The sequence below is a fragment of the Cynara cardunculus genome (assembly GCF_001531365.2).
Source record: "Cynara cardunculus var. scolymus isolate 2C chromosome LG 5, CcrdV1, whole genome shotgun sequence".
NCBI lineage: Eukaryota > Viridiplantae > Streptophyta > Magnoliopsida > Asterales > Asteraceae > Cynara > Cynara cardunculus.
The window spans coordinates 27,398,670-27,411,155 of record NC_037532.1 but is presented as its reverse complement, the minus strand read 5'-3'; the positions used below and the strand labels follow the sequence as shown (position 1 = coordinate 27,411,155).

The 12,486-nt window shown below is 34.6% G+C and overlaps 1 protein-coding gene across 2 annotated transcripts; it reads right to left on the bottom strand.

Moving 5' to 3' along the window:
* Positions 1 to 7,552: 7,552 nt before the first annotated feature.
* Positions 7,553 to 11,991, bottom strand: LOC112513715. 2 transcript variants are annotated; one of them, XM_025120069.1, is made up of 5 exons: positions 11,864 to 11,991; positions 9,957 to 10,047; positions 9,429 to 9,528; positions 8,682 to 8,768; positions 7,553 to 7,853 (listed from the first exon to the last, which is right to left on the bottom strand). In XM_025120069.1, the coding sequence occupies exons 1-5, from the start codon at positions 11,922 to 11,924 to the stop codon at positions 7,716 to 7,718; spliced, it is 477 nt and encodes a 158-aa protein (XP_024975837.1). In that variant the 5' UTR covers positions 11,925 to 11,991; the 3' UTR covers positions 7,553 to 7,715. The 2 variants fall into 2 exon arrangements, with proteins under 2 accessions (XP_024975837.1, XP_024975836.1); XM_025120068.1 differs by having other exon boundaries at positions 9,957 to 10,065; positions 11,864 to 11,990.
* Positions 11,992 to 12,486: the final 495 nt, after the last annotated feature.

Genomic DNA, 12,486 nt, shown 5'->3' with positions numbered 1-12,486 from the left:
AGAAGTCCGGACAACATACTTTGCAAATAAACCAACTCTTTGTCCGGTTTTGCAATCCGGTCATTATAAACACTTGAAAATATAATTATCTTTGTCCGGTATAGAAATCCGGACACCACTTCACTTTCTTTGTCATCCGGTTTAGATTAAACCGGACAATACACAATTCAACCTTTGACCGGTTTAAAACAATCCGTTCAATACACCGCACAACCCTTGACCGGTTTAGACGATATCCGGTCACCTCTTGTCCGGTTTAAAAGATATCCGATCAAAGCACAACCGGTTTAAGTATCCGGATTACAATCCGGACACCACTTGGCCGGTTTACACAAGAATCATCATAAAATGCATCCAAACTCATTATAATCAGTTCTAAATGTTTTTCAATCTGTATGAAAGCAATTCATATCCAAAGCTTTTAATACACTCACCTTTACAAATTGAGAATCAAAGCTTTTGTTATCTCCTTCTCCTTGCTGTGCAATTCAACTTCTTCAGAGAAACTTTTCTATATATGGAATGTGTGTGTGTGTGTTTTCTCTTTACAAAAACTATTTATACATACACAACCAAAGAGGAAGTGAGGGGCTGCTCACTAGCCGACTTCCCCTCTTTTCTTTAATTAAAATACTCCACACACACACACACACATACATAACACACACACACACATATATATATATATATATATATTTATACACAAATATATACACACACACATATATATATATATATATCAATAATAATAATAATCAGTTTATTACATAGGTTCATCAGGGTGAATGCAAGATGGACCCAAGAAAATGTTATAAGTGCGGCGAAGCAGGCCATCTGTCTAGAAACTGCCCAGCTAACAGAAGATGTTTTAATTGCAATTCTCCGGATCATATTCGACCGAATTGTCTATTGTTAAGAACTCCACAGTTAACGATGGGGAGTAACGCGTCGGGTATTAGGGGAAGGCCTACTGTGAACAAAGGAGGGCAAGGAGGGCACGTAGACGATCCTTCCAAATGACTAAGAATGAGGCAGAAGCATCACCAGATGTAGTAACAGGTACATTCCTTCTAAATTCAATACGTGCTAAGGTGTTATTTGACTCTGGTGCAAACTTTTTGTTTGTATCACCATTGTTTGCTCGAATTGCATGTCTGAATTCTGTGCTACTTAATGATGAGTTAGTAATTRATACTGCTAATAGTCAGGAAACTGTTACCAGTGTGTTCAATAACTGTATTGTTGTGATTGAGGACTGTGAATTTCCGATTCGGTTATTTCCCATGCCAATGAAAGAATTTGATGTAGTAGTGGGTATGGACTAGTTGGCAAAGTATCAGGCTAGTATTGTTTGTAATCAGAAAATGATCAGAATTATTCTGCCAGACTAGAGAACAATTGTTATTTATGGTGATCGTCGGAATCACCATACCAGTATTTTGTCAGTAATGAAAGCCCAGAAAAGTATTCGAAAGAAGTGCCAAGGATGTTTTGCATATGTAATTGATTTGAAGAAAGAAAAGAGAAAAGAAGAATCAATTCCGATTGTTAGTGAATATCCAGAAGTCTTTCCAGAAGACTTATCTGGATTACCATCGGATAGAGTCATTAAGTTCCGAATTGATTTAGTACCAGGGGCTGCACCAGTAGCAAATGCGCCGTACCGTTTAGCTCCATCTGAATTGAAAGAATTGGTTGCACAGTTGAAAATTTTAACTGATAAGGGATTTATTAGACCCAGCACTTCACCTTGGGGTGCTCCGGTCCTATTTGTCAAAAAGAAGGATGGGTCTATGCGAATGTGTATATACTATCGTGAACTGAATAAGTTAACAATAAAAAATAAGTATCCTTTACCGAGGATTGATGACTTGTTCGACCAATTGGTGGGAGCAAGTTATTTCTCAAAGATTGATTTAAGATCAGGGTATCATCAACTCAAGGTCAGGGAAGAAGTTGTTGCCATAACAGCATTCAGAACAAGGTAAGGGCATCACGAATTCTTAGTTATGCCATTTGGTTTAACTAATGCGCCCGCAACCTTTATGGATTTGATGAATAGAGTATGTAAAGAATATCTTGATAAATTTGTTATTGTATTTATTGATGATATTCTTATATACTCTAAAACTAAAGAAGAACACGTAAAACATCTTCGTTTGATACTGGAATTATTGAAAAGAGAAAAGCTATATGCTAAATTGTCCAAGTGTGAATTCTGGTTAAGAGAAGTTCAATTTCTGGGTCACGTCATCTCAGAATCAGGAGTAAAAGTTGATCCAGTGAAAATAGAAGCAGTTGCAAGATGGGAAGCTCCGAAAAATCCTTCCGAGGTCCGAAGCTTTTTGGGATTGTTCGGTTATTACCGTAAGTTCATTCAGAACTTTTCTAAGATAGTCGTGCCATTGACTAAATTGACTCGRAAGAACATTAAATTCCAGTGGGAAAGAGAACAACAAGAAGCTTTTCAACTGTTAAAAGATCATCTTTGCAGCGCACCAGTATTAACTTTACCAGATGGATCTGAAGACTTTGTGGTTTATAGTGATGCCTCAAAATTAGGGTTGGGATGTGTTCTGATGCAGAGAGGAAAGGTAATTTCTTATGCATCAAGACAATTGAAAGATCATGAGAAGCAGTATCCAACCCATGACATGGAATTAGCTGCAGTGGTATTTGCTCTGAAAATCTGGAGACACTATCTTCTGGGAACGAAATGTCAGATTTATACTGACCATAAAAGTTTACAACATTTGTTCAGCCAGAAGGAATTAATATGCAACAACGTCAGTGGATTGAATTGGTTAATGACTATGATTGTAAAATCCTCTACCACCTGGAAAAAGCTAACGTGGTGGCTGACGCTTTAAGTCAAAAAGAAAAGAGTGGAACCATTAAAGCTGTGGCAATGAGAATGAACTTGATCCCTGACATTCGTAAAAAAATTCAGAGATGCCAACAAGAAGCTATGAAAGAAGAATTTGTTAAAGAAGAAAGGTTGGGTAAAATGATTTCACCCTTGGAACAGAATGATGAAAGACTAATGTGTTTTCAAGGGCGAATTTGGATACCATGTTTTGGAGATATCCGAAACATTATATTAAATGAAAGTCATAAGTTCCGATACTCTATTCATTCAGGCACCAATAAGATGTATAGAGATTTGATACCTTTTTATTGGTGGCCAGGGTTGAAAAGGATATAGCTCGATATGTTAAACAATGTCTAACATGTTTACAGGTTAAGATTGAACATCAAAAACCGTATGGAAGTCTTCAATCCTTAGAGATACCTGTATGGAAATGGGATCACATTACCATGGATTTTGTTATGAAGTTACCTCGAACTCCAAAGGGGTATGACGCGATTTGGGTAATTGTTGATCGTTTGTCTAAATCTGCGCATTTTCTACCAATAAAAGAGAAATACTCTTTAGAAAAGTTAGCACAAATTTACATCAAAGAAATTATTACCAGACATGGTGTTCCCTTGTCTATTATCTCTGATAGAGATAATCGGTTTACTTCAAAGTTCTGGGAAGGATTACAGAAAGCTTTGGGGTCTAAAATCCGATTAAGTACAGCTTATCATCCGCAAACTGATGGGCTGAGTGAAAGAACTATTCAGACTCTTGAAGATATGTTAAGAAGTTGTATTATTGACTTCGGGAGATCGTGAGAAGATTACTTGCCATTGATAGAGTTTGCATATAACAATAGTTATCATTCCAGCATCCAAGCGGCAYCGTATGAAGTGTTGTATGGACGTAAATGTCGAACGCCGTTGTGTTGGAATGAGGTTGGTGAAAAATAACTGACGGGTCCTGAAATTTTCCAAGAAACTTTTGAAAAGATCGAACAGATCCATGAAAGAATCAAAACAGCACAAGATCGTCAGAAAAGTTATGCTGATAATCGTCGAAAGCCGATTGAGTTTGGTATAGGTGATTTTGTGATGTTAAAAGTTTCGCCATGGAAGGGTGTCATTAGGTTTGAAAAGAAAGGGAAACTCAGTCCGAGGTATGTATGGCCATTCAGAATATGCAAGCAAATTGGGCCAGTAGCATATCCGTTGGAGCTGCTAGAAGAACTGAGTTTGATTCACAATACTTTCCATGTGTCGAACCTACGGAAATGTTTGGCGGATCCAAGTTTAGATGTGCCGTTGCCAGAGATTCAATTAGACAGTAAATTGAATTTTGTGGAAACACCAAAAGCAGTAGTTGACCAAAAGATCAGAATGTTGAGAAACAAAGAAATAAGTCTGGTTAAAATTCAGTGGAAGTTTCACAAAGGACCAGAAGCAACATAAGAACTAGAGTCAAAGATGAGATCAGAATACCCATGGCTTTTTTATTAAAGAAATTCCGGGAAGGAATTCTTTTGAGGGGTGGATAATGTGATAATTGGATTCTGGTTATCACCTAAGGTAATTAATATGTGATTATATGATTAAATGATTACGTGATAGCATGATAAATTGATACATTTGATCATGCTGGTATGTGAAAATTATGTGCATAATGTGATAATGTGTATGAGAATATGTACATATGTGGAAGTATATATATATATATATAKATATAKATATATACATGGTATATGTGCTTGAAATGGGTGTGTATATATTTATATAATCATATGTGCATGGTGTATGTATGCATGCATGTGGGTATGTGAGTTAGCCGCCTTTCCTGTTTTGAAAAGTATAAAAAGGGAGTTGAGCCTCCATATTTTCTCTTCTTGCTTTTGTTAAAGTTGTGTGATTTAAAAGAGAAGAGATGTTGACCGGATTATTTCTTGTCTGGAGGTTCAAGTTGATTTCAAGTATTTGATTTCAAAAGCTTATTAAGGTGAGTAATTTCTAAACTTTGCATAAAACTTTTACTGGTTTTATATGAATCTTGTTTATTATTGGAATGAAATCAAAGAATTTTGCTTAAGGGTTTTAAATCGGTCAAAGGTTGGACGACGTATTGTCCGGATTGTTTTAAATCGGTTAAGTGTTAAGCGGGTTATGATTGGTAAGAATAGCTATCATTTTGAACTGAGAAGTAGGAATACGACCATGTGGTGACCGGATTGTTTTAAATCGGTCAAGCTTTGGGCGATGTATTGTCCGGACTTGTTATCCGGACAAAGGTGTTGGAATTTGTTCTAAGTGTTAGATCGGACAAGTCTTGAGCGATAAGTTGTCCGGATGATTTGGTAAACCGGCTAAGACTTGACCGGAGATGAAGTCCGGCCAAGTCTAGGTTGACCGGATTTGAGTTATACCTTGTGTTTAAATGATAGAAATTGTTATTTTATCATAAAATGAAGTTTTGATATAAATGAGTTTGAATTGATAATAATTTAATGGTTGCGGTCTATTTGGAATTATTTTTGTGAAATATTTTTGATGAGGAAATAAGGGTGGCATATCAAGGAGAGGTGTACCATGGGATAAAGGTGGCATATCAAGGAGAGGTGTACATTTGGATATAAGGGTGACTTTTGTATGTGTGTTGTATGATATAACTCTTTCTATTATATCCTTTAAGATTACCGTGGTCTGAAATCTTTATTTCTTTATGATTTAACGATTTAGGATCAAGGTTCTTATTGGAAATCATAGTCTGGATGTTATTGAGAAGAAAACATCAGGTTTGGCCTGAAACTTTATTTAAACATTTTTTGATTAGAAAATGTTTAAAAGTGGTATTATGTGGAACCTGATTGATTCAGAGATATGAGATTTGAATAGCTGAATGCTTTGCTTGAAAAGTGGAAAGAATTTGGTAGTGTGTTCCTAATTGTTCATATATTTGTTATATATATGAAATGTTGTTTTCCATAAAAGATTTTGGTGATTTTCACCATGCAATAACATAAATAGGGTATCTCACTAGACCTTTTGGTCTAACCCTTGTTTTGTGATTTTAACTATGTATTGCAGGAGGTTCGGACGGTAAGGGAAAGTGGAAAATGTAATATTTTCCTATATGCATTTATACATGAAGATCTGTCTTGATGTATAGTTTTGATTGAATAGTACAAGAAATGTATTTGAATTTTTAGACCTTGTATTTGGTTATAATAGATTCTTGTAATAAGGGACTTGAAATGGGATAATGTCATGTATTTCTTTTGTATGAAATATGTGTTATATGCAATGTGTGGTTTGGGACGTTTCAATTACACCATCACATACCCTCTTTATAAACATATATTTTCAATCTATTCTTGATCTTCATATAACTCCTTTATATATATGTTTTGTAAATGTGAACATGTATGTATATACATACATATATATATGTATATACATACATATATATATATATATATATATATATATATAGGGGTGGGTTCAAATAAAAACCATTCAATTTGTAAAAACCGTGAAAACCTCATTCAATCAATCATGAATTGGAGTGATTTTCATTTGATCGTTCCTATATATATATATATATATATATATATATATTTATCATGAATCTTGAATTAAATATAATAAAATTCTCTTTTTCTATAATTTACTTAAATAAAATATTGATTATATTTTTGATAATTTAATTTAAAAGGAAATAAATAATCTAATTTTTATTTAAAAAAGAAAGCGAGTATAAATTTGAAAAATGAGTAGATTGTTGATTTGGGGGCTTACATCAATAATTTAATTATACAGAAGTTTCAAGATGTCACTTTCAACTATCTTAGGTTCCTTAAATTAGTTATAATTTTATGGTTTAGTTTGTTTTGTTGTAGATTTAACGGAATGGTTTGGTTTGGTTTGGTTATTATAGGATCAAAACAAGCGTAATGGTTTTCAGGAATTTAAATTTTATGAAAAGATTTGGAATCTTTAGTGTATTTCGTTTATAAGACTTGGAATGAGTTTGAATTCAGTTATTTATAAAAACAAATTATAAATTATAAATAATTATAAATATAAATATAATTAAATTATCTTTTTATCAATTAATTATTTCAAAACAAATGTTATTAACAAATTTTAAAACCTTCCTACATACAAATCCTTTGAGATCTCATAAAATATCAATATCACTCTGAGATTTCAAAATCCTATGGTTATAAAATTCCAATAAAATCTCAGGATTTCAAATTTAGGAAATGATCGAAATCTAATTCCAACTTCAATTGATCCTTCAAATCAAACGGACCTAAAGATTCCAAATCCTTACAATTCCAAAAGTTTTTCTGTGAAACTGAAGTCCTCAAAAACGATACTTGCCTTACCCCTGGTTTTATGTGCACTTTGATTATGGAGGCCGTTTATCGCGCTTTTTGGGTAAGCGCTTACTGGGTGTCGCTTACCTTACCAAGTGAGCATGAATCTTATCCCGTAAGATGCATAACAAGGACCAAAAATCTTACCCCGTTAGGTAAAAGACTCTTAACCGTTAAGTGCTTACCAGGTAAAAGGCAATTACTAACGATCCATTTTGATGCCCGAAAATGTTATCTAATAAGGTGAGGGTAGTGACTCTCGGAATCTTCTAATCGTACTTTTGCCTAAATCACGATAAAATTGTAAGCATTTCGGTTTTGTAACACGATCAAGTCGATTAGCAGGAGGATAACAACAATTATCAAGAACCAAACCAACCATCTCAAACAATCAGTGAAGACCGAACAGTGAACACAATCAATCATCAATGATTCCTAGGAATCTTAAATTTGTGATAATATATAACATACTTTTGAACATGGTCAGTACGAGGAAGCTTCAACTCCATTGGTGGTCACTGATGATCCGTTTGGAGGGTCATCGGCACGCAGTTGAGCAGAAACATCGTCTATTGCAGAGTTCAGCTGAGCAATCTTATCCGTCAGTATCTTGCGTGTTTTCTGTTGTCAATAAAACCATTCAACTCGGTAAGTTTCAGACTCTACACATAATGGTAAACGTTTTTTTGGTAACTATGAGTGTCCGGGCCAGCTTGTGCGCACCTTGACTAATCCCATAGGGCCCTAAAATAAAAGTCAAGAAAATCTCCGGTGGTTTGAGACTTGAATCGGCGACCTACGAGAAAGATCCCGAAAGCCAGACCTTTATTTGCCAGTTGAGTTGAGCTGGCCCTTGGGATTAATAAACAAATTGAGCAAGCACTTGCAGGTAAATGTGTTGTAGACTTCCAATTGGTTGTGACTTCCTCGTGATTATCTAGAAATCATGAGTGCAAATTCTACCCCTTGCATGTCTGATAAACCTTGAGGGTCAGCCCAACTGACAAATAAATGACAGGCCTAGGTACTCCTCTCCAAAGCTCGCCAATTAGAGCCTTTTTAGGGGCGCCAGGGATTTTCATGACTGTTATCTTTAGGGCCCTATGGGATAAGTATAGGTGCACGCAAGCTGGCCAGACACCTATGGTTACCAAAAAAATATTCCAACCTTGACATGTCCAATGAATTATGCACATATTTTGATAGACAGGAAACTAAGTTATGTCCCCTCAGCCATCATGCGTAGTTTCACACGCAGAAACAAGATTGGTGTATTTGCTGGCAGGTCAATGTATGCAACCATGGCCCTTTATCAATGCGATTGTAAGGAAAATAAAATATAATAAAAATATAAATAGTAATAATAATAATTTTCAAATAATACACTAGAAACTAGCTTGCCTTATATCAGGGAAGACTAGTATTCGAAATGAAAGAGCAAGTTCTCACCTCCAAGGCTTTTTCTTCATCATATATAAATTTTGGCAGCTTCCTCATTAAATCTTTTCGGTCTGCCCCTGCAAGTGCCTTGCTAATCTGCATGGTGAAATTATCGGCAAATGTGTGTATATATCATCGCTCAATGTGCAAATTTAAATGCACGAAATCCTCACAATCTAACAAACAAACACCTTCAGATGCCATTGCACAAAAACACTACTCCCTCTATCTGAAAAAAGGGTAACACCAACTATTTTTTGTTTTTCTAAAAAACTTCTAACATTCCCTTTTTAGTAAGTTCTCTACACTTTGTTGCACACTAGTCATTACTTCAATCAGACAATGGTTTTTAATTAACTATATGTCAAGTCAAACATTTTGGGACGGAGGGAGTACTTTTGTTGTAGCTATCTGATAATTTATATATACTTTTCCCTGAATGTGAATGATGGACCAGAAGTAACAACTGCATGAGCTTAAACTTGCTGCTTCAGAACTTTTTGATAAATCATACAGCTACAAATAGAGTTCTTTTTCTTTCTACTATTTTGGCTGCTATTTTGGTAACAGTGTTATCTGAATTTTGATAGACTAAGACCACAAGATAGGTCCACCAATAATATATTCAAACCAGATAAAGTCATCCCGTGTGGGAAATTTTCATGACCAACAACAAGAGGTGATAGCACTAAGAGACTAAAGAGAATTATATAACCAACATAATTAAAGATCACTGGAAGAATGACATAAGAATACCTGGGGTGCATATATGGCGCCTAATGTTCCAACAACAATTCCTCCCAATACAAAGCCACCAACAAATAAGCTGGCTCCACCTAGTCTATCATCATTTGTTCTGCAGATGCATAGGGGGCAATTAACTGTCACAAAAAAGTTAAGCATCCAAATGCGACAAGAAGTTGCAAAGCTGAAAAGAACATGCAGTTAGAGATGAGGCGGATGCACGAGGCATCATGTATCAGATATAAAGATGGTTCCATCATTAGAAGGGAAATATTCATCATAGAAACAATGGTTCTGGATTTTATAGAGCTTAGCTAAGATCAATCCATTAAATAAATGAGAGCTTTGATCTTTTAATCAAATAAATGTGTGCCTGATAGCAAGACATTTATGTCAACGGATATTTCAGCAATACTTGTTAACAACCCCATCTTACCTGCATACTAACTAGAAAATTGGTGGAGGACCACACTGCATGTGATCTTATTATCTTATATAAACAAATGAACAAATAAGTCTGTATAAAGATCAATAACGTACCCAGCTCGCACAATAAGTGATTTCCTGTGCTTCTTTAGTTTAGTTGTTCCACTGTGGCCAATACACAGATTAGTGGAGCCAAGGCATTGGTCTGCTTGCATCAATGAACCTACCATCAGTTAACTTGTAACATGTTGGAAAAAGATCTGAACACATGTAACCTGTGCGTTGGGGGAAGGAGGGAGGAGGGAAGGGGAATGATGGAACATATTGTAAACACAAGTTGAGAAGGCAATCACATAGTTTAACAAAAAGCATATATAGAAATGCATGCTAAAAGCTTAAAGGTATGATGTTTCAATTAATGGAAGATAATACTCACTACTTAGGAAAAAGATACCAATTGAAGGTCATACTCTGGCAGCTAGATTTGAAACAAAAAATGGGCAATATTAAAAAGGCTATAAACAATTCCACATAAAGTACATTGACATTCTAAAAAATCTACACCACTGAACTTTAATGACAGGATCCACTGATGAAAATGCATGCTGAAGAGAATTGAGATGATTTGATACAAGATTTCATGAAGAATCTGGAGTTTTGCAAGGACCAGACTAAGATTGAATCCAAATGGAAGTCAAAATACATTGACTCAAAAAATATACAGTTGCATCCATTCTAAAAAAAGGAGTTCCAAAATCTGAATGTGAAAAAGCAAAGGGTGAGTCAAATGTTTGCAAGGCACATTAACCATGATTTTACACTTAATAATCCCTATCAGTGGGACGAAGTGTAAGTATCTTCTCGCCATAGATGTTTGCATATGTTCTTTGCTGCCTTCCTTATCCAATCCTTGCTTGTGCTTGTTAAGCAAGCCATATAATTCAAAAATATGATCATCGATTTGCAGCTTGGAGCATAAATAAATCAATACTTGCTCAGAACTTCACCAGCCACAGGAGGAATCTGTAGGTTTCCCATCCCTGTTGATATGCGAACAATGGCAACAGCATCAAAAGGAACTAGTACATGGGGTTGACATTTTTCTAGCTAAATTAAAATTGGTGCATCAAGGACACCAGAGTTTTTGAGTGAAAATGAGAGAATATGTCTAAACATAGTTCCTGTCTGCTAATATTTTCAAACTATGATCTTATGATATAGCATATCCACAATAACATTTGCATTCTTCCTTTCCTATAGTCTATTTTTTTACATGTTGTTAGAGTCCCACTTTAGCTAGACTTGGACCATTTCTCCTTTATATATGTTGAAACCTCCTTCTCTCCCCAAGGGCTCTTTCATAAGTAATCTGGGGATATCACATATTCTCACTGATGTTTTATAGTTTCATTCTGCACTGACATGAACCAAACCGACTAGATACCTGATGCCAACATGAAAATATATATGTAAGATCCATAAAGCCTAACTCCCAAGGGAATTGTGGATATGTTGTCTAATTATAACTTAAAGTTCATAGATATGCCATTAAACGAAGGTTTAACTACAAATTGATACGAAATATTGAAATTCATTACTTAATTAAGAAATGATAATCAAGCCTCATTTCACTCATTGTTCGGAATTCCAATTCCCCGGCTTGAAATTAGAACTAGAATGAAACTCATCAAGGAAGTTTTGAGAGAAATCCGCTTCAATTTCCAATTCCAATTCCAACCCTCCAAATCCATTCCCCCAAAATACAGTCTAAATCAGTTGATTTAAGCAACATAATCAGTCAACTTCATCATAATTGCAAGTAACACAGTGTATCACAAGTTTAAGTGAAGATGCTTGTAAGAGAGATGTAAAACAAGCTACAATTTCGATATAAACAACAAATCGAACGCTGTATTCAAAGTTTCGCACCACAATTGAACTCAAACGAAAATTATGATCAAATTTCGCAACGTCAAACTAAATTTACATTAGAGGAAACTTCAATTATGCAATAGATATACCAGAAAACAACTGATTCCGTTGGTTCGGTACTGAAACGAAAGAATTAGCGAGAGTAGTCATCCTTCAGACAACAATTCGACTGTACAGAGAGAGAGAGAGAGATCGAGAAAATATTCGATTCTTTTCCATTTTCATCGATGTTTTCAATACCACAAAAACTTGGGCCACGTACGTAATTATTAAGATTGGAAGGAAATATTTGGCCCAAATTCCATGGGCCTCGTTTTTAACTAAATGCTTACAGGTATTTTTATAGTTAACAAGTGATTTTACTTTATTAATATTAATTATTTAAAATTATTATTAATTATATCAATTATTTTTATATTTTTTTAATTATTATTCAATATATTCAGTTATCAAAAAGTAAAAATAATAATTTTAAAAATGTTTATGTAAGTTGCATAAAAAACAAGGTTATACTTATTATATTTTACTAGAAGAGTACTCGCGTAATGCAGCGAGATACATCGTGTTTTTAATATTTCATTTTATTCTTTATTTCAGTCGATGTTATAATATGACTTTATGTGATTTTGAGAAAGCGATGATGTTTTTATTTTTGAATAAAATATATGTTTGACGATATCATAAAAATTTGACAAAAATATATCGATATTAG